We start from the raw sequence: 24,603 nt of genomic DNA on the forward strand, positions 1-24,603 counted from the left end.
TAAAATGGATAAAAAACTCAGGTTAAGGATTGTATATCCTCAAAGATTGTATTGACAATTGATTGATTAATTGTATTGACCAGACACAGGCTTCTGTTTAATATTTAAAGTTTTGTGGTTGTAATCATTACTACTATATAATATCTAAATAAATACTATATATAAAATATATAATAATTAATATAATAATATATAATAATTATATATAATACATAAATACTAATAAATATCTACAAAAGGAACAATTAATATTAAACTATCTATTACTTAAGCAAAGTTTGGAGTTTTTACAGTTTTATAATAATTATTTAGATATCTCACTTCTAGATAATGCCAAATTGTATAAAGAGAACTTATACAAGGTATAAGTTGTATTATATTCAGGTATTTGTATGTAAAATAATAATTACATAAAATGGTGATGTTTGAGATTCTCATATGTATCATATAGTGCATTGTAAAAAATTACATTAGTTTAAGAAAATTAAATCCAAACTATATATTAATTTAATTAATTGGTAATTAAATTATAATACTATGATATTATAATTTAATTATATTTTATTAGTTAGATTATATTATTAATATTACTATATTTAATATATACTTATTAAATTTATTAATTTAGTATACTATATATTAAATTTATGTATTATTGGTTCAATTGTATCCCTCTGAAAAACAGCTCTTCTTCAAATGAGCAACACTGACAGATAAACTGAAGGATGTATCAAATACTATTGACCAAGTTATGCATTTCAGGAATAATTAAACCTACAAACTCAATCTTGATCATCTTCTTGGAAAATATGGCCAAGGATGGTTCTCAGCTGGAATGGCCAGACTATGTGGTGATAGCTATTCACTTTGCATTAACAGTTGGAGTCGGTTTTTGGGTAAGTGAAGACAAATACAGAACAAGTGTTTGAGCAAGAGATTACAATTATGGTAGGTTTTTGCATAAGAAAAGATATCTACAATAAGTCTTTTAATAAGGCACGCCAATTGCAGCAAGCCTTTGGGTAAGAGAAGACAATTACAGTAAGTCTTTGGGTAAGGGAGAACAATTGCAGTAAAACTAGTAATACGTTTAAAACGAGGCCATCACTGGTAGTGGTGACACGAGGTGTCGACACTGCTTAACAAATGGAGTGTATTAAGGAGCTGTATGATTCGCTGCAAAAGAAGGTTCCAAAAATACGATGAAGCGTGATTTGATACTAATTAGACACAACGCATCTGCTAGACCAATTAGAGAAAAGATTTCTTTACTGAATAAAAAACAAACCCAACTGTACATCATACAGTGAAGAAGTGCTGTTCAAATACATGATTGCATACTATGAAGCTGTGGGGTCAAAGGAGTAAGTCAGAGAGGATAAAGAGGGTGAGGTGACGGGTCTCAGCTTGTATGTGATAGACCACCATTAGACCTATCAATAATGATAATGATGATGCAAATATTATTAAATTATTATTATTATTGTTAAATTCACGCAAATATCTAGTTGTTATATTAGGAAAAGGTTGAATATGTTGGACGGATAATCTACAACAGATAATCTATAACAGATAATGATATGTTGGATAATCTAGAACAGTGTCAGAATAGCTGATAACAAAACTGACTAGGAATACTTTAGGAGGCTGCTAAATGTTGCCTCAACATAAAACTAAAAAAGAGTGAGGGTCCCAAGCATGAAATGAAAGTAACTGATGCCACAATAAATGAAGAACACTGATTGGTTAACTGATAGCACTTGCTGACACTGTTTGGTCAATCATGGTAGGGATACATATGGTGGCGGCATATTCATCATGCTGACTGTCATTCATTTGACAACCAGTCAAATGAATAATGCAGATAACTGAAACTGTTGAATAACGGAAAAGAAATTGCTAAAAGGTGAACCTTACGAACAAGCAGCTACGAACAGTAGCAGAAAGCATGATAACCAGGAACTAACTATACTTACTAACCACACCTACTAACCACACCCATTAACCACACTCACTAATCATACCCACTAATCACGCCCACTAACCACATACACTAACCACACCCACTAAACACACCCACTAACACACCAAATAACCAAACGGTGTAACTGCACCTACAAATCACACCCCCTGGGTAGACCTATTGGTGCACACACTAACCGCACATACTATTCACACCTATCAACCATACCTATTAATTATACCCCCAACAAAATCAATTAGCTGCACCTGCTAACCATACCCACTAAACACACCAACTAAACAAACTGACTGAAACCCATTAAACAAACCCGCCAAACACACACTCACATTAGCCATACCTACTAACTATACCCACTAACCACACTCACTAACCACCCCCATTAGCCACACACATTAACCATACCCACTACCCCACACACATTAACCACACCCACTAACCACACATACACATTAACCATACCCACTAACCACCCATACACATACACATTAACCATACCCACTAGACACACACATTAACCACAGCCACGCATCTAGATTATAAGCAGTGTAACTGGGTCGGAGATATTCGATTAGCTGCAGCTAGTTCCCCCACATTTAAGTTTCTTGTCTGAGACTTTCCCCTAAAAAGTGTTTTGTCAACATAAACTATTGGCATATCAGTTTCTTTTCCATTTATGAGGTTGTTATCTTTACAGTGGATCAAATGATCAAAGGTCAAGGATAATAGATAATAAATAGATGGAGACTGCAATAGAAAAATCATCAGCTCTAGGTTTTACAGCCACATAATTCAGTAACTAGTAATTTACTAATTATCCTAACTCTTTAACAACCAGTGCTAACAGATATTCTCTATATGCTGTCCTTGACAAATCTTGTAGATAGTTCTTTGAGGGGTTGAAAAGTAGTCTGAAAGAGTTTCAAATATTTAATGCGTGCAACTGTGTCCGATTGTGCAACTGTGTCCGATTGTGCAACTGTGTCCGATTGTGCAACTGTGTCCGATTGTGCAACTGCGTCCGATTGTGCAACTGCGTCCGATTGTGCAACTGCGTCCGATTGTGCAACTGTGTCCGATTGTGCAACTGTGTCCGATTGTGCAACTGTGTCCGATTGTGCAACTGTGTCCGATTGTGCGGAGCATCAAATTAAGTTAGTTTAAAGCTCGTTTTTGAAGCTGCATACGAATAGAGGTTAGCATCTACACGTCATTTGGCACCGCAGTATGTTGAGTCTTATAACACTCCTGTAAGCAAACATATAATCAGAGAGTAACTGCTCACAAAGCTTTGAGTTATGAATAAAAGGGAAACCGCTCACGAAGTTCCTAGTTAAGGAAAAATTGAAACTGCTCACAAAGGTTCTAGTCAGATAGGAAAGAGAAAGCATCCGTAGCGCTTCAAGTTCGATGCAAAAGAGAAACCACTCACAGAGTTTGTAGTTAAAAACAAAAGAGAAACTACTCATAAAGCTTCTAATTTGGAGTAAAAGAGAAACTACTCATAAAGCTTCTAATTTGGAGTAAAAGAGAAACTACTCATAAAGCTTCAAGTTGGCAATAAAAGAGAAACTACTCATAAAGCTTCTAATTTGGTGTAAAAAGGAAACTACTCTAAAAGTTTGTAGTTTGAGATAACAGAGAAACCACTTGTAAAGCTTCTAGTTGGAGATAAATTAAAAACTGCTCAACGTCTGATAAGATATAAAAAAGAAACTGCTCGCAAAGTTTTTAGTTTGAATAGAGAAATGATAGTGAGTATAGTGAGACAATAGGAAACTGCAATAGATTGTCAAAGGAGTTAATATTTAGACAATGTTCCCTTGAGGCAGCCTTCATGTGTAGGTCTCTAAAATCAGTTAGTCTAGGTACTGAATATATCAGTGCTTAGCCATGTTTTTACTATCAAGTACATGCTGTTGCCGTGGTATCCAGCAGCGACTGAGTCTGGTTTTCAACTGTATTAATGATGGCAATTTTGGTCCACAGACTTACATGTATATTGTATTCGACTCATAGCCTTTATAATTTTTTAAAAAATGATGCATAACCAATGATCAGTGTTAGAAGAGCTAATACGCAGGTTGTTGCAGAGAATACCATACAACTTTAGTGATTTAAGGGTTAATATACATTGTTAGTACTGATAAGATTAACATAAATTGTTAATACTATAAGGATTTACATTCACTGTTAATACTGTGAGGTTTAACATAAATTGTTAATCCTAACAGTAAATTGTGAGAATCCTAACGCTAGCATTAACAAATCCTAAATTGTTAATGCCAGGGTTAACATGCATTACTTATACTGTAAAGGTTAACATATATTGTTAATCCTGTAAAGGTTAACATACACTGTTAATTTTCTAAGAGTTAATAGACATTGTTAATTCTGTAAGGGTTAACACACACTGTTAATACTTTAATATGTGATTACTCTGGCAGGCAGCACGAAGAGGTTCTCGGGGCACAGCAAAAGGTTATTTTCTAGCTGGACGGGACATGAGCTGGTATCTCGTAAGTATTGAAAATAAGTTACCCTCTATAATTTTACTGCAAACTGTAGCGGAAAATAAGCATAGAGTGAGCCATAAAGTTAACAATAGCATAGACTGACAGTTGAATAGAATATAACGAACTAGAAGTTTAACCTTGAAGCAAATACGGGATGTTACAGAGTAAAATAGAGCAAGGTGATCTATGAACAGTACTGTAAGTTATAGATCAGAGAAGAGGGTGTTTCATAGAATAATCTAGATAAAAGACATATATATATATATATATATATGAGTCTGCTACAGCATTAATTAGATACCAAATTATGGAGCCTAGTGATGAAGTGATTCATAGAGTAATCCATAGAATGATTCATAGAGTGAGTTTTCAAATCAAGCTAAAATAACCACAAAAGATGTTATAATAAGAGTATAGCAGAACATTCTAAAGAAAACCATAGAAGTACCCATAAAATCAATATTTGATACATAAAATCTGAATGAGAAAGTATTATGCACAATGAACCCACGAATAAGTCGTAGAGTCAGCCAAAACATTGGGCATGTTGAAATATAACCGAATAGCTTACCCAATGTACAACAAACCATAGAGTCAACCAAAATGGAAACCATTGAATATGCTAAGGTGTAGCCATAGAGCTTACTAATGTAAAACAAACTATAGAGTCAACCAGAAAGGGAGCCATTGAATATGCTAAGGTGTAGCCATAGAGCTTACTAATGTAAAACAAACTATAGAGTCAGCCAGAAAGGGAGCCATTGAATATGCTAAGGTGTAGCCATAGAGCTTACCAATGTACAACAAACCATAGAGTCAACCAGAAAGGGAGCCATTGAATATGCTAAGGTGTAGCTAAAGTAGTAGAAGCCTAAAGACAATCCACAATGGGAAAGTTAATTGTCGTATAAATTTTCTCTAATGGTTGAGATGGCCACCCTTTTCTCACACATTACCAGCCATATTTATAAATCTGACTTCATCAAATCACTTCATTTGTGAACTTTTGACCAGGTTGGAGCTTCTCTCTATGTCAGCAATATTGGAAGCAGCTCGTTTATGGGTATCGGAGGGGCAGCAACGGCTAACGGAATAGCGGTCATCTGCTATGAGTTCACGGTGAGTCAGCAAATATTACCCTGTGATAAATATGGTGTTACTCAGTTCAACTTAAAAGTATCTAACAATGACTTTTGCTTTCAAACAAGGTCAAGGTCAAGACCTCATATCTAATAGCTTTATTATACTTAAAATATGACCCGTAATTAATCATCTTTGTGAAATTATTGCATATGTTATATTATTATATATTATTATTGCATATATTGTACTCAATAATCTGTGTAATATTTACTTTTGGTGAAGACCTCTACCGTTCTTCTACTCTATTCTGCAAACAGCTTATAAAACTAATAAGTAATATAGCAATATGTTAGTTGGCCAAAAAGTACAGAACAAAACTTACTATAGTCAGATGATAAAGATCAAAAACTCAGAAATATTCAAGTCGCTATCAATGAAAGGAGAAAGAGATGCTAACCAAAGTAATTCTGCCGGAGCATGTAATTAGTAAATGGGAATTGTTACCAAGAAAACTAAATTAGCTTTGAAATATAAATCAAAACTGTATTTGTTTATTATTTGTAACTGTTTTATGTAGCAACATTTTTATCTTTAAACTTGTGACAAAGCAAATTGTAGATTATCCTCCCTTGATTTGCATTTGGCAAGATAAACTGTTAAAATGATCTACAACGATCAAGCCGATCAGAAGAAGACACTTACTGTAAATCCTTTGATTGAATGCCATGGCGTTCTATTTTTCGACCCTTTTCCTATAGGGGCCGTCAAAAAAAGGTGGCGTTCAAATAGAGGTGACGCTCATTTAGAAGTTTTACTGTATATAGGGAGGGCCATTCCTTTAAGAGACAGACTAGCTAAGCCTATTACATACACCTCGCTTGTGTTCTTCTTGTACAAATTTCTTGTATATTTATTGAATATATATCATATATGTATTCTTGTACCTGTATATATTTACGTTATAAATACACTACTATACTTCAACCAGTGGCTATTACTAAAGCATCGTGAGTGTTGGTGATATTAGTGAAACATCTGAATTCCAGTTGAGTCAGGTCGGTAGACTAGCAGGATTCTAGATTTTCTTTACAATGACAGGTTCTTCAAGTCTATCATAATCCCTTACTTACTTCTACAGGGTCTGTTCATCATCCAACTTCTTGGCTTTGTGTTTATGCCTGTCTACCTAGCCTCAGGAATCTACACAACACCTGAGTATATCCGAAAAAGATTTGGAGGGCGGAGATGCAATATTTATCTGGCAATCCAAAACCTCATTCTCTTTGTTTTTACTAAACTTTCGGTAAGTGAACTGAAACCTTTATAGAGAAGATAGAAGATGTGGTTATAGTTATAGTAATGATCTCATGAGATAAAGGTATGATTATAGTTTACTAGCCCCCTGCTCATCAAATCAGGCTTCACTTTCCTGATTAGCAAAGCAACACGCTTTCTCTCGTTTCTCTTTAGTTCATAACTAAAAGCTTTGTGAGCAGTTTCTCTTTTATCCATAACTAAACGCCTTACAAGCAGTTTCTCTTTTATTCATAACTAAAAGCTTTGTGAGGGGTTTCTCTTTTATTCATCACTAAAGACTTTATGGGCAGTTTCTCTTTAATTCATGACTCGTAGCTTTACCAGCAGTTTCTCTTTTATTCATAACTTCAAGCTTTGTGAGGGGTTTCTCTTTTATTCATCACTAAAGGCTTTATGGACAGTTTCTCTTTAATTCATGACTAAAAGCCTTACGAGCAGTTTCTCTTTTATTCATAACTAGAAGTTTTACGAGTAGTTTCCCATTATTCATAATTAAAAGTTTTGTGAGCAGTTTCTCTTTCATTCATAACTTTAAGCTTTGTGTGCAGTTTCTCTTTTATTCATACTAAAAGCTTTACGAACGGTTTCTTCTGACTAAATGTTTAGTCATAAGAATGCTACAAGACTCAATACACTAAAGTGTCAAATTAGAGTTAAATGTATGCAGCTTCAAGCAGCAAGCTTCAAACTAACTTAATCTGATGCTCTGCTCAGAGGATCATGATAGCATGAAAATCAGGTGTTTTTAACTCTTTCAGACTAATTTTAGACCCGTCTAAAAATTGCCTAAAAAGATTTTTAAAATTATTATCTACAGAAGACTGCTTGCATAGCATTGCTTGCGTTTTAATATTTTACTGGTATTAAATTATTTTGATGTTTTAATATTATAATGCTATTATAATATTATATTATATCATAGCAGTATAGAGCACCTAATGTGCATATGTTGGAAGTATAAAAACTACAGCTTCTAGCTCAATCCTCTGTACTATATGATATACAGAGTTAAAATTTATTCAAAGTACATCTTTTAAATTTGAACTTTCAAATGTTAAAGCTTAAATTTGTTCTCTGCTCTACATTGTATATAATGCATAGTTTATAATGTATAATACATAGTGTATAGTGCATAGTTTATAATTTGTAGTGCATTTTATGTAACACATAGTTTATAATGCATAGTGCATTTTATATAATGCATAGTTTGCAATGCAATGCATAGTGCATTTTATATAATGCATAGTTTAAAATTTATAGTGCATTTTATGTAATGCATAGTTTGCAATGCATGGTGTGTAATGCATAGTTTACAATGCATAGTACAGAGTAACGCATTATGTATAGTATGTAATGCATAGTTTATAATGTGTAGTACATACCAAGTTACTAAGACTCCATTGGGAGTCTACTGACTCGTTCTTTTAAATTGTGTTTTTTGCAGGCAGAGATCTATGCAGGTGCTCTAATCATCCAATACACTTTAGGATGGGACAAGTACCTGTCTGTAGTAGCCTTGCTAGCATTCACAGCTTTATACACTATCGTTGGTGGTCTCGCAAGTGTCATATTTACAGATGCACTTCAAACTGTTGTCATCCTCGTGGGCGGCTTTATTCTTTCAATAATGAGTGAGTACTTGCCATGTCCTGTCAGGTCAGATTTAATTTAAGATGATGTGACAGAAATTATCCGTCGTCGGTTAAAGTTATTTGCTCGACTATCTGAAGAATTTAGTGTCATGAGCACCTGCCAGAGCACCTGCCAGAGCTGCTGATTCAGCTGTCAGAGGCTTTCATAGAGCTTTCTTTAGGATTGCCTGATATTCGTTACAATTATTATTTAATATTATTTTGTTACTAGTAGTATTAATGATTTTACCGAACAATATTATAATGTTATAATATTATAATATTATTATAAGATTATAATTTTCTTAATCATATTGTAATTCTAATATAATATGATATTGCTGTTTTAATATTATATTATTATTAGGTATTATATTACATTGATGATATAATATTATAACGCTATTAGAATATTATATTGATATGATACTGCTCTTCTAGTATTTTATTATAAGAGTAATACTAAACTTGGTTGACCTTTTAGTAATTGTGATAGCAATATAATATTATAATAGTATTATAATGATATGATAAAATCATAAGAATATAATAACATTAAAATATTTTGATAGCACTACAATATCATAATAACATCCTAATATTTTAATAGTAATATACTATCACAATGAAATTGTAACAGTATATATAAAACATATATAACTATATATACTCATTATAACATCGTTGTAATTATATAAGTGTCAGATGTATTCGCACAATAATCAGATTATAAATACACAACTGTACAGCTCAGCAGCAGCAATTCAAAAGAAAGCTTACATAATAAGACAGCCTAATGTGCTGACTTTCAACTCAAAACGAGGCTTGTATTTTGTCATATCTATGACAATTAATTGTTTACAAAACCCAGCAATAGGGAAGACAATTCCAATGTCTAGGATATCACACCTCATGTTTACGTATAAGATTTAGCTACAGTCAGTAATAAGAAATATTGTCAAACCCACCAATACATATATATATATATATATTTATTATGACATTATTACATTTTAGCCATTTAAATTAGTCTAAACGCCTGTTGCGGACACCGTAAATTGAACCCTGGCAGCATAATAAACCCAGCCGCAGCTGGGAAATCTCTGTTCCAGGCATGCCCCATAATAGAGCGGGTGTGCTTTCCCTTACAAGCACTCGGGATGTCTGTACCGTTAACTCGAGTGACTCAGGCTAGGGTTTGCTCCCTTTATAGAGCTAATGTATGCGTTGACGGCTTAGTTCATGTTATGTATTCATTTAGATATGCCGGTGGTCTTCTGTCTCTTATTGGCCTTGTTGAGGATTCACTCTCAAGCGCACTGTCTCGTCCACTCATCGGGGTGATCAGACTAGTGGGTAGTTCTCTTGCGGGCGTATCCGGTCGAACTGGTGTGTCCGGCTCCTCTCGTACTGAATCCCAACAAGCAGTGTCAGTCTGTGGTCTTGTTGGTCGGCGGTCATAGTCCCAATTTCGGGCTGGTGGTAGGGTGGTTCCTCCACTATTTCTAGTTTCATCTACATCAGATAAATTAGTTTCCAGGGAGTGAAAACGTCTAACATGCGTTACATTTCGTTTCACTATTCTGTGATCTACCGACTCTAATGTCAACATGGGACCGCATGCTTCTCGCACTTTATATGGATCATGATGGAATGGTGTCTGGCATTTTGATTGAGTATCCCTTTTCAACAGCACTAAATCGCCCACCTCAAAGTCGTGCCCTCACTTGTTCTGATTACGTTTGACAACCATCTGATTTTTTAATTCCGCATCACGATCCTGTTCCTCCGACTCCCCAAAGATATCTTGCACCTGAGGGACCTTTACCCGTAATTTTTGCCCAAAAAGCATTTCTGACGGAGATTTACTAGTGATCGAATGTGGAGTGTTTCTGTAAGCCGACATATATTTCCTTAACTCCCCTGCTACGCTCCTACCCTCAGCTATGGCAATCCTAACTCTCTTCATCAAAGAACGATTCTGACGCTCTACCTCCCCATTAGACTCGGATCATCGCAGTGTCACTAAATCATGCCTAATGCCCATACTTTCCATGTATCCAGCAAACTCCCGAGAAATAAACTAAGGTCCATTATCTGATTTTAAGTTTAAAGGCAGTCCATGCTTGTCAAAAATCTCAACCAAAGCTTCTATGATTTTGCCGCTGACAATGGACTGCATGAATACACACTCAAAAAACCTGCTATTAGTAGTCTACCACGACAAATATATATCTACCGTTCTCTAGTGGACCCAATAAGTCGCATGCTAAGTCTTCCCAGGGCCCATTTGGCAACTCAGTGACTCTAACTGGGTCTCTTTCCTGTGACTGACCTACTAATTGACAACCCATTCACCGCTTCACATAGCATTTTATTTCTGCATCCATACCCGGCCACCAGACCCTCGTTCTCAAGTTACGCTTAGTACCCACAATACCAAGATGTCCTTCGTGTCCCAGCTCAATCATTTTATGTCTCAACTCCACCGGTACAACTATCCTGTTTCCTCTCAAAACTATTTGGCCAATAACACACAGCTCATCAATAATGGGTCTAAATTGTTTTGCTATGTCTTTTGGTGCATTGTCAAATGAACCTTCAGCTATTGCACGCCTTACATAACCCAATTCCCCATCTCTGTCAGATATTCTCTCAACCTGTTTAGCCGTTACTGCCTCAAAACCTAACAAATCGTCCACAACTACCTGCCTAACAAAAAGCTCAGTGTCTTCTACAGACTCCACTGGAGATCCATATTGACCAGTCACCATTCTAGATAAACAGTCTGCAATGTTCAATGACCCTTTTATGTATTTCGCGCAAAAATCATAACTTTGGAGACGCAAGACCCACCTCTCTATTCAAGCAGAGGGAGATTTCTTTTTGTGATTGGCATAGATCACCTCTAATGGCTGGTGATCTGTCATGAGAGTGAATTTAACCCCAAACAAATAATGGTGGAGCCTTTCGCATGTCCAGACTATAGCCAAATCTTCTTTTTCTGTCTGACAATATCGTTTCTCAACATGAGTCAACGCTCTCGAAGCATAGCAGATGACCCTATCAACCCCTCCCTGTATTTGAACGAGCACACACCCCAAGCCCACGGTACTCGCATCTGTGTATAGCAAAGTATCGGAATCCAAGTCAAAAAATGCCAATGTCTTTGTATGAGCTAACGCACATTTCAAATCCTGAAAAGCCTTTAATTCCTGCCCCCAAACTCCAGTTGCATTGCAGACTGCTTGCCGATGGTCATGCTTCGCAACAACTCCGTTCTAGATGAGAAATCAGGAATAAACCTTGAAAAATAGCTCACTAACCCTAGAAAACTTTTCAATTCCCCTACAGTCTTTGGTACTGATGCTCCTGATATGGCCTCAACCTTGTCTGAGCCTGGATCAACCCACCGGCTAGAGATTCTATGTCCTACAAAAGTGATCTGCTCGGCCCCAAAAGCACACTTGCCTCCATTTACAGTTAGCCCTGCCTTTTCTAGTCGCTCAAGTGTCAATTCTAAGCGTTCATTATGCTCTGCCATGTTACCTGCATGTACTACTATATCGTCAGCTAAGTTCACTACCCCGGGAATCCCTGCAATTATGTCGGCAACTTTTCTTTGGTATATTTCAGGGGCAGCGCAAATACCAAAGCTAAGCCGTTTGTAACGGTATTGACCAGCATGGGTGGTAAATGTTGTAATATCCATAGACTTTTTGTTTAAAACGAATTGATGAAACCCCATTTTCATGTCAATTTTCGAGAAAACTTTAGACCCGTTCATATCTAGCAATAGCTCATCCACCATGGGCACAGGGTAGTGATGTCTGATTATGGCTCTGTTGGCCTGCCTCATATCTACACCCAACCTAATGCTGCCATCAGTCTTTGGCACAATGACTACCCCGCTACTCCATGTTGTAGGCCCTTCTACTGTTTCAATGATGTCTAAAGAGCATAACTCATCCAAGTGCTTTTCTAATTTTTCACGAACTGAAAATGGCACCCTACGATATGGTTGAGCCACAGGCACAACTGTATAATCAAAAGAAAGTGTTATCTCACCATCCACTTTTCCTATACCTCCTGAGAACAATTTTGGAAACTTACTTTTCCAGGCCGCCCCCTCCTCAATGACAAGTTTTGTAGAAATACTGATCAGCCCCAACTCTGTACATGTTTCTAGCCCCAATAGAGCCTCAGCCACGCTGTCAATCACCAAAAACTTGGTATTTTTGGCCATCTTACCATTACCAGAACATTGTACCTCTGCCCAAAACTGCCCTATCACTGACAGCGGTTTCTGTGACGTATATGAATAAATTTTCGGACCAGAGCGCTCTGACTTTTCAACTAAAATACCACCTTTTTTAAGCATTTCCCACGTAGGTTTATCTATGACATTGCAATCCCCCCCTGAATCCAAAATAAATTTCACATCTACACCTCCCACTTGCACCACTGCTCGGTGAAGTCTTACTTTGTTGATAGAATTTAATGTAAAAGCAAATCTATCAGGGTTCTGACTAACATTACCAGCGTCAGGCCTATCGCTAAAATCCTCATCATTCTGTTCTACATAATTTACATGCTTACCCCTACACACAGATTTAAAATGATTGTATCTTTGCACTTGAAACAGTGTCTGCCCTTGACCAGGCACACAGCATGTGAATTTTCCCTACCACATCTATTGCATCGGGCTTTACCTCGAAATTCGTTAGCAACCCTACTACCCCTATCTAGGCCTGTCCTGCTGCCACGAAAACCATTACTACTCCTATTGGTGCCTGGCCTATTATCACTAACCCTGTTCAACAGCGGTCTGCTGCTCATCTCCCGGAATCTACTTTCTACTGACTCGTGTGTACTAGCCAAAACCAGTGTGCGTTTGAGAGTTAAACCATTTCCTTCTTCCATCAAGTGCTTCCTTAGCACATCCGATATACAATATTCCGCGATCTGATCCATAATTTGATAATTCACATTGTGGTAGTTGCATCCATTACCACCCGCCTTCCTTAATCGCGCACAGTATTGGCTCACTGTCTCATTTTCCAATTGCACCATCTTACGAAACACATGACGCTGAAAAGTCTCGTTAGGAGCCACCGTAAAATATTCATCTAAATGTCGCCTAAACCCGTTGTAACCGTCTCTACCAGTAGCTGCCAACGTGCCATGAATTTTCCTAACCCTGGCCCCAGCATAGTACAACAAGATCGCCTTTCTCTGAGCCCTCATGTTGACGTTTCCTTCCCCATCCAAATTAAAAATTCCCTTCGAGCCAAAAAAGGCCTCAAATTCATCAACCCACGATCTCCAATTGGTGGAAACTATTGAAGCATCGCCGTCTGGAGAGAAATTGACTGGCCCCTTGCTATCCATTCTGAACCCAAATATAATCAGCAATGAAAATACCCTAAAGATAAAGACCAATCTACTTAGCTTTTAGAGTGAGATGGTTGCCACAAACAGTCTGGATTCCATCCTCGTCGCCATTATAACATCGTTGTAATTATATAAGTGTCAGATGTATTCACACAATAATTAGATTATAAATACACGACTGTACAGCTCAGCAGCGGCAATTCAAAAGAAAGCTTACATAATAAGACAGCCTAATGTGCTGACTTTCAATGCAAAACGAGACTTGTATCCTGTCATATCTATGACAATTAATTTGTTTACAAAACCCAGCAATAGGGAAGACAATTCCAATGTCTAGGATATTACACTCATGCTACAGACAGTTAAAAAAGTTGATGTGCGGCAAAATAGTTCTCAAATAACAAAAGTGATGGGCATTGCGCGAAGGCCAATATTGTCGCATCTCTCCCAGAGAGCGCTAACAAAATTAAGCAAGGGAGCAAAATACCCTTGCTACAGACAGTACTCTTTCAGCTATTTAAGCCTAATCAGTCTAGCTTACAGCTGGCAAGGGAGATAAACCTTGCCAGCTCGCTTACAACATATTATATATATTTATATATATAATGATGCTAATTACATAACTCAGTGCTGATGTCAGCAGCTCATCATTGTATCTCATCTTGCTAGTAATCTAGTAAAACCCTCTGGTAACTCTTCTCAGGCCTCTACAAAGTCGGTGGTTATGAGAACATGATGAACAAGTACCTGGCATCAGTGTCCTCAGAGAAAGCCCTTTTAACCAATAGCACCTGTGGGATGGCTCCAGAAAACTTCAATCATATATTCAGGGACGCCTCTGACCCAAACTATCCATGGCCTGGTGTAGTTTTCGGAGCTAATATTCTAAGCTATTGGTACTTTTGTACGGATCAGGTAAACTCTTACAACTTCTCCAAGTTTTTGCTGACAAACTGCTTCAGAGGCTGCCAAGAGAATTCTATAAATGTTGTACAGTAGTCAGTTTTTCGTATTTTGATTTATGCAAAAATTAGGAATTGCTGTATTCATCACTCTTTCACGCGATGTTGCATTTAAATCCTAACAATTATGCATCTTGCACTTGCTTAGCCAATACTTTGCATGAAACCACCTATTTTTAGAGGTTTGGCGTGTGTTGTTTTTAAACATCTGAAAAGTTTTACAAAAACCAAGAGTATAAACCAAATCATAATAAACTTTGCTGATTTGCGAGCTATTGTGATATAATAATATTTTAATAATAACAATATAACAATCATAATAGTAATAATATCAATAGTAAAGAAGAACTGTGGATAACAACTTCAATTATCCTGCAATGGAATTATTTTTCATGCCAAATTTTGGGTTGTCAAACAATAATGTGATAATGTATACAATTGCTTGTCAGCTCGCCAGTAGATAGTTGTCTAGATAGTTGTCTCTATAGTTTATATTTATTACTGGCACAATTTATACTACTACCACTACTGCTACTACTACCATTACCACCACTACTGCTACTACTACTACTCTTACTGCTGCTCTTGCTATGACTACTTCCACTACTAATATTACTGTTAGTACTGTTGTTACTACTACTTCTACTACAACAACTACTACTACTACTACTACCACTACTACTACTACTACTCCTACTACTACTACTACTACTACTACTACTACTACTACTACCATGACTACTACTACTACTACTACTACTTCTACTACTACTACTACCATGACTACTACTACTACACTTACTAATATTACTACTACTACTATTAAACTACTAGGAATTTTACTTGTACTGTTAATAGTCCTAATATTACTACTACTGCTACTAGTACTACTACTACTAGTACTACTACTACTACTACTACTACTGACACTACTACTGCTTCTACTAGTATTATTAATATTACTACCACTCCTACTAATACTACTACATTTACTCATACTACTCCTACCTCTCTTGCTACTACTACTGCTACTAATACCACTACTATTACTCAGTTTCGCTACTGCATACAACTAATAAACTAACTTAGATGAGGATAAGGCTGTTGGACCCTCTGTAGGTGCTGGTACAAAGGCTACTTTCCGCCAAGAACACGATACACGCGAAGGCTGGCAGCATCATGGCTGGATATATGAAAATACTTCCTCTTTTTTTGATGGCCTGGCCCGGCATCATAGCAAGAGTTCTCTTTCCAGGTGACAGCGACATGTATCACACTACTCATTGAAAATAACAAATGTATTTTGATACTTGTTGAAAAGTACAAATTTTATTAGAACAACAAATCAATGTGTAAATAATATTTCCTTTGTTATTTGAGATGTTCACGGCTTATTTTGCGAACAGAAGCTCTAATATTTTCCAAAAGCGTGTTTCCACCAAAAGTATTTATCGAAGTTGCTTCCACGCCAACAAAGTCGATTTGGTATACAACGAAAAACAGTTGTAAAAATGGCTTTCTCCTCACCCCCGACAAAAGATAGATACAATGTTTGTCTGAACTTGATGACTGTCATTGATGGAGTACAACATGAATTTAATCAATTATATCTCGCAACAGCTTCAGAAATACAATGACAACATATTCTGTTTCCCATAGGATCAGCTAAAAATAGCACTGATTACATTAGACACGCTGGCACCAGAATGATCTAAAATCAATATTAATTACTAATTACTATAATGCTCTCTCTTTCAATTGTTCTTTTTTGCCGAAAATGGAATGGATATCAAGTTGGATATTAAGTTGAATAAACAGATATAAATTAAAATGAATATTGAATTGTATTTCATTATTGTATTTCAATACAAATTACCAATTACTTTAATTATTAATATTAAAGCACCGGAGTGACTGTTTTTACTGCGTGTGCTAATAAATGGCCAAAACAAAATAAATATTGATGTGGTATTTCATTGGATAAAACACTAACATACTTTGATAAAATATATAAATTATATATACACTTTGACAAACGGATATAAATGAGAATGGATATTAGGTCGTATTTCATTGGCTAAAAGTGAGCACACATTTTATATAATTAAAGTTTGAGTTGGTCTGGTGTGAAGTCTTTGTGAAAACATATTTGAAATCATATACATACTATATATACATCATATACATATACATACTATCTTGTTAATATTATATATATATATATAGTTTCATATCACAAGTCCACAATGATTCATGGCATTTATAAACAAGATCATTTTGGACCATCTTTCAACTTTTCAGCCCTACTATTGAGCAGACGTAGCAGACGTTTCTTTAAATCGTTGCATGTTTATGGGTGATTTTTAGAGGAAGTAGCCTGTGGAACAGAAGAGGAATGCCTAAATCAGTGCGGGATAGCGCAAGGATGTTCCAACTTTGCTTATGTTAGTATGGTGCATGGTATTATGCCTAAAGGTGGGTGAAGTATATAAATCTATTAAATCTTTTAGGAGTAACACCAATTTTCAATTGTTATTGCATATTCCGTGTAGAGATATTTGGGGATAGTAACAAGCCCAGACTAGGGCAAAATTGTTAATGTTCAGAAAGCAGTGGATATAGATGCGAATAATAACAATCATTTTTACTATAATAAGAGCCATGTCATCTGTTCATCCATCCATCCGTCCATTCGCCCGTGTGTCTGTCCATCTGTCTGTCCGTCCGTCCATCCGAATCCACGGTAAAAGCATTAGGAAAAAATTTACACGAGAATCAAGCTGAAATATTCGTATTCACAGACCGGTGCTCTACCACAGACCGGTGCTCTACCACAGACCGGTGCTCTACCACAGACCGGTGCTCTACCACAGACCGGTGCTCTACCACAGACCGGTGCTCTACCATCTGCTTGACCAAAATCTTCAACATTATTATTTTATTATATAATTTCTGCAAGCTAAAAGTTTTCATCGCAGCACAAAGTTTTTATTAAAAACATCTATCCAGGTCGTGGACACTCACATAGTTTCTGCTCATATAATAGGACAAATTACTCTACTGCAGCAAACTCAAACTCTGTATGTATTTTGATTAAATTTACTAAAACTTGGTGCAAATTCATCTTACAATGCAGGTCTGCGGGGTCTCATGCTAGCTGCCATGCTGGCAGCTCTGATGAGTTCTCTCACATCGATTTTCAACTCTGGGAGCACAGTCTTCACCCTTGACCTATGGAGAATAGTCAAGAAGAACTCATCAGAAAGAGAGCTGATGATAGTAGGAAGGTAGGTTGGTAAGGTTGAAAGTAGTATTTCACACTCAGATAAGTGAGACATTTTGCTTTGTGGCTTGTTTTAAGGTTTTATTTAGGAGCAAGTCTAAAACTTCTAAGAACAAAAAGGAAACTAGGTATTTCTAGATAAAAAAGACTCTCCGTTTCCATAGAGCAAAAGTTAAACTATTTTCTTACGTAAATCTTTGGATTATTTCTTGTAATACAGTTTTGTTTTAGGTTGTAAGTTGGGCACCACTCTTAAAAGAAGACAACTACTGTTAGTTTTAAGATGTGTTTCCTCTTTACCCACAATTCCTTCATGCTCATAATTACTATGCCTGTTAATGAGGAATGACCGATCTTATTTTCTGATTTACTCATGGTGATGCAATCATTATTTTGAATATCTGCTGAGACAATAACATTAGTTAGCCTGTGAATTAGTGAACAATACGGTTAACATACTGAAGAGCAGAGGTTGATGCTGCGAGCGAAACCTTCCACTAACCTATGGTCATCCTCTGCTCGACAGAGGAAAATTACCAAAAAAAACTAACGCTATAAATAGTTAACATGAAAGACTTCTAATCACACAAGAGAAGCATTCTTAGACTTCAGTAAGTATCAATGAGGCATAAGAAATACATTAAGAGATAGATAAGTAATTTAATGGAAATGGCTGGGTACTTGAAAAGTTGTTCATTACGGAGAACTAGCTGGAAGCGATTGTAGAGGTGCTTTGTCTCTAAATAGACTTTTATGATACATGTACAGGTGATGAACAAATTTCTCCAAGCTTCTCCACCCTCTCTCTCTCCCCTTCTCTTTTTCGCGCCCGCATGATCATCTCATTGTCTCCTTCTCATTGCCCACATGATCATCTCGAAGTCTCTCTCTTTGCCCACATGGTCATCTCAAATTCCCTCACTCTCATTGCCCACACGATCATCTACATGTAAATGTCTCCTTCTCATTGCTCACATGGTCATCTCAAGATCGCTTTCTTTGCCAACATGGCTATCTCACAGTTTTCCCCCTTGTTCACCTAATCGTCTCTCAGTCTCTCTCTCTTTGTCCATAGTGTAATTTCATAATCTTCCTTTCATTGTTCACATGCTCACATCGCAGAAGGTAATACCTAAGGATTTGCTTGAGTCACACCATGGCCCCATGTTGACTTTGTCATAGTGTAAAGTCATCTCGTCTAGAAGCTGAGAACTAGTCTGGCTAGCCTCAGATCCTGCGGTCTACAAACAAACAAGAATGATGCTTTAAGCACTAAACTGCACTTTAAACTGTCTTCATGATGTTGGCACTATCAGTAAGGACTTGAGTCATTATAAACGTCAAAAGATATCAAGCCGCTTGTTCATTTTCTATATGAAATTCCGTCAATAGGAGTTAATAATTATATATTTACGCTTGATCGAGATGGTTGCCCCTGGTGGAGACAGTCGCACGTGGCCAAGACAATCGCGCATGGTTGAGACTACTGAACATGGTCAAAACGATGGTACTTGATGAGATGATTGTACTCAGTAAGACGATTGTAGGTGGTGAGACGATTACTCGAAAGCCCAGCCCTCAAGTTCCAATACACTGCACTCGTATCTTCCACTTTCAGCACACTGTCTAGCAAACAGTTTGCAGTAACTTAAGTCTTTCTTGTAGAATATTTGTCCTCATATTTACTGGAGTTGCTGTCGCATGGCTGCCTATGGTGGATCAAGGACAAGGAGGACAGCTGTTCAATTATGTGCAGTCAATCAGTTCGTACTTGGCTCCCCCTGTTGGTGCTGTTTATCTCATGGGTGTTTTTAGTACTCGAGCTAATGAAAAGGTAAGTGGTCGTGTCAGGAAAGTGACTATTACGTTTAGTTGATCAGAGAGCTTGTCTAGTTCCTAAAATAACACAACGATATCAACATCCCTGAGTACTTCTTAAACTAGAAATATTAAACACTTGCAAGGAGATAAGTGTTCCTGTTTTTTGTAAGTTATATGTTATTATGTTATATGTTATTTGTTATGTGTTAAGTTTAGCTATACATCTGCAGTCTTGTTTCATTTTTTGCATGAAATGGGCAACTCGTAGTACAAGTAGTGAGGGACACGTCAAACTGGGTGCGCTCTTGAAGAACATTCCAGAAAAATTTCATTTGATGTCTCACTGTTAGTGGTTCACTTTTACAATGTAAGTGAGTTGAAACTAGTGAATGAAGCTGTGTATTTGTCTTGCTTATCCCTAAAGAGTTTTTTCTGCTTACATACTACTAGCTGGCCAAACAATTTGAGAACTACAAAGGATAGTCCCTAGATATCATTCTCATACAAAACCTCAGTTAATTCCTTTTTTTAACTTCTTATTTATAAATTGAGTTCAAAACAAAAAACTTTTATGTCGCAAAACTCACAATTGAATATTACCGTGGTTGCCACATGACCTATTCACTTGAGAGTAAAAAATACAGCGCACTGACACACCTGCACCAAGTGTCACTACAGCTAGCATAGGCAATTCCTTAATATATCAAGTAGATGATGATATTATTTTGAATTCCTTGTTTTTAGCTATTAACTTGTTTCCTCAAGTTAACCCCATTTAGCAACAAAGTTCAAATTTATTCCCTACTCTATATTGTATGTAATGCGTAGTTTATAATGCATAGTGCATTTTATATAATGCACCGTTTATAATGCATAGTATGTAATGCATAATTTATAACATGTAGTACATAGCATTTAATGCATAGTTCATAATTTGCAGTGCATTTTATGTAATGTATAGTTTATAATGCATAGTGTGCAATGGGTAGTTTATATTGGGTAGCACATTGTATGTTATGTATAGTTGACAATGCGTAGTACAGAATATGTAATGCATAGTGCACACATATGTAAAGCATAGCTTTAATACATAAGGCATAGTATGTAATGCATAGTTTATAATGCGTAGTACATAGCAAGTTTTTCATGCCCTCTCAACTTACTAAGTATGCACTTGCATTTAAACCCAAAGTTTCCTAATTTTCTAGCTGGACTCATACACAGGGTAGAAGTGCAAAACACTTGATCATAAGCTAGCATGCATAATTGTCTGCATTCTAGCTTCTAGCAAACAAAATGACTTATAAAAATGTCTAGCCCGAGATTATTTAGACGTGAATTTGTATTTTAGATGTTTTTTTCTTAACTAAAAACTTTTTGATTTTAATAAAAAAAAATAAAGTAAATAAAAAAAAAATAAAAAAAGTGAAAATGAATAATAAAACATATGTTTTGTTTAAACCCAACAGCCTTGTCACGACACTTTCTTAAGCTTGACCAAAGAATATTATCTACGAGAACGCATCGAGCAAAGAATATTATCAAAATTAACTGCTCTCTTCAGATGTGTATGTAATTGTAGGGAGCGTTTGGAGGCCTTTTGGTTGGATTCATTGTGGGAGTAAGCAGAATGGTAGCGGACTGGGCGTTACCTGCCCCGACTTGCGGAGAGGAGGATACAAGACCATGGATAATCTCTGGCATACACTACCTGAACTTCGCAATCTTTCTTTTTGGTCTTTCTATAATTATTATATGGGCTGTAAGTGTGATGAGCAAACCTCCATCAGCTAAAGAGGTGGGTCAACTTTGGAGTTGTCTTCTCTAAAGAACTGAATAAATACAAATTTTGACCTATGATCATGTTGACGGATAAATCTCTTGATACATGAAACGATTTTTAGGCAAATACTTGACTCAACATCCAAAGTAATTTCTGAACTATGACATCCAAAGTCTCTCAATTCGAATCAGTATATATGTACATGTATATGTATGTACATGTATGTACAGATATACAGCTTTGCACAGCTATATGCTGAGCTACATACATGCCTGTATCTATGTACATACATGCATGTACATACATGTATATACAGGCATGTATATAGCTCTCCTTTACTGCTTGATTTTTATTCTGATAAATAAAGGTAAGTGATGTGACTCAATTTTATAATCAAAAACACTACTGCAAGTGGTAGTAGTGGCAAATACGGATGTAGATGATGTTTTTTTAAAAATTAATGCGAAATAATGTAGAAAAATCAAGCAGACACTTTCATATCGTTTTAGGAGTATTTTAAAGTTATCTAGCAGTTATGGTTAATAAATAGTTGAAACGAAAAAAGCCATGACTCAAGTGAGAGCTAAAATGCTGAATGTATTACCTCAAGACAAAAAATTCAAAAATCTGAACAAAAATATAGATAAGATATGTTAATTCAAGTCGACACAGTCTACTGTATGTCTACTGTATGTCTACTGTATGTCTACTGTATGTCTACTGTATGTCTACTGTATGTCTACTGTATGTCTACTGTATGTCTACTGTATGTCTACTGTATGTCTACTGTACGTTTAGTGCAAGTCAACCGTAAGTCTACAGCAAGATAAACTAGCATTATACCTTTATCAACATTTTTACCTAAGCACTGTCTTCTCCTGTATTATCGTCTCCTGGACACACCTCCATTTGCCTGTCTTTAACTTCAAGGCAAAGGGACAATAAAAAATTCTTGCTGCTGAAAATGATTACATGCCTTGGCTCTTTGCATAACTTAATTCAGGAATTTTGTTTTCGCATCAATTTATGTAATGCAATTTCTTTAATGACGTGTTCAGTTAACATAATCTTGAAATGTTTAAAAATAGTTACTTTTATAAAAGTCACTTTTTTAAAAGTTATTTTTAGTATTTTCATAAAAAAATTTTCTACACACATGTGTGACATTTTTAACATCTGACAGTTTTGACATATGATAATTTCGACATATGGCAGCTTCAACAAGTGACAGTTCCAATCAATGTATGAGAATTACAACATATGACAGTTCTGACATATAGCACTTTTAGCATACCGTAAAATGATTTAAAGATATGACAGTTTCGATAGATGAAAGCTTTAACATATGACATCTTTGACATTTTATGATGTTGACATGCGAAGCTAATATCAAAATAGCTTAACTTTATGTGTCAAGGTTTCAAAGTTTCAAAGTTTTTTCTTCTTATTATTAACTGTTTATTTAAATTACTGAAAAATTCCATAAAAAATCATGAGCCGACAGAATCCAACGATCTTAGTTCAATTGAGCAAGTCTCAACTTATGTAAGAAAGTGCAACAAATTGCGTAGTTAGCCGAACAAGACATTATATAAGGTATAAAAAGTTGTTATGATGGCATTTGTCTTGTTAAGTAAAAGATAGTTAGTCAGCTCTTGGAGATAGCCAAAATTTTATTAGACTATCATTTTGTGAGTTTAGTTGAAACACGGCTCCAAAATTACCAGATGTGCTCACTATTTTGTCTACCATTCCCACAGTTATACAAGACGACCTGGTGGACAAAGGACTGCTTTGACAAGGATTTAGAGCTCAAGTTGAAGGAAGAAGAAAAACTCATCGCTGACAAACAGCAGGTTAGTTGCAGCTTCATCTATAGTTTTGAGGCTTATGTTTATGGTGTGAACAAAAACCTGCTGTCAGAAATCTGCTGTCTAAGGCCTGTTGTCGGAGATCTTCTGTCTGAGATCTTCTGACACAGGTTTGCTGTTAGATATCTATTGTCAGATATCTGACAGCAGATATCTGACAGCAGATATCTGACAGCAGATATCTACTGTCAGATATCTGCTGTCAGAGATCTACTGTCGGAGATCTACTGTCGGATATCTACTGTCAGAGATCTACTGTCAGATATCTGCTGTCAGAGATCTGCTGTCAGAGATCGGCTGTCAGAGGTCTGCTGTTAGAGATCTACCGTCAGAGATCTACTGTCAGATATCTGCAGTCAGAGGTTTATTGTTAGATAACCTACAAGACAGAACTTGTTGCAGAAAGGTGAAAAGTTAAAAGAGGGCGATGAGCAACAAACAACGGCAATCAAATCATGTCTTCTTTCTTGGTTCTGCGGAATAGACCAAGATTCCAAAGCAAAAGAGGATGCGGATGTGGCCAGTCGTCCCACGTTGCAGAGTTTAAAAGCAAGCAAGACAGCACAGACTATTGTTGAGATTAACCTAGTCATACTCATAACTTGCGGCGTCTTCATTTGGGGTTTTTTTGCGTAGCAGTTGCCATAGTAACACAGTTGAAAATTTTACAGACATGACCTTGACATTGTAGATAGTTTATTCGTTGGATTAATTCGTAGAAGACTTTACTTGCCTACCAGTTGGCTAAATTAAAAATGGTGATGCAGATACTAATCTGCATCTACTTCAATGTAGATTAGTTATTAGAAAACTAGTCTAACAGGTTTTTGAATAAAGTTGCCAACAAACAAGTTAAAGACCAACACTTGGCCTTTGTAACCATCAGTACCCAGGAAGTCCAGTATGTCATAAGAGATGGGCTGGTGTGCGGCTAAAGTACCAAAGTTTAAGCACTTGCACA

General features: G+C 36.3%; 1 protein-coding gene across 1 annotated transcript; it reads left to right on the forward strand.

The window, feature by feature from the left end:
- Positions 1-809: 809 nt before the first annotated feature.
- LOC137398691 (sodium/glucose cotransporter 4-like) lies at positions 810-24,394 on the forward strand. The gene is made up of 12 exons (XM_068084883.1): positions 810-896; positions 4,429-4,500; positions 5,512-5,616; positions 8,342-8,528; positions 14,626-14,837; positions 16,004-16,139; positions 17,252-17,359; positions 18,021-18,171; positions 19,833-20,001; positions 21,571-21,786; positions 23,532-23,627; positions 24,045-24,394. The coding sequence occupies exons 1-12, from the start codon at positions 810-812 to the stop codon at positions 24,276-24,278; spliced, it is 1,773 nt and encodes a 590-aa protein (XP_067940984.1). The 3' UTR covers positions 24,279-24,394.
- The last annotated feature ends 209 nt before the right edge of the window (positions 24,395-24,603 follow it).

The sequence above is a fragment of the Watersipora subatra genome, chromosome 6, assembly GCF_963576615.1.
Source record: "Watersipora subatra chromosome 6, tzWatSuba1.1, whole genome shotgun sequence".
Classification (NCBI taxonomy): Eukaryota; Metazoa; Bryozoa; class Gymnolaemata; order Cheilostomatida; family Watersiporidae; genus Watersipora; species Watersipora subatra.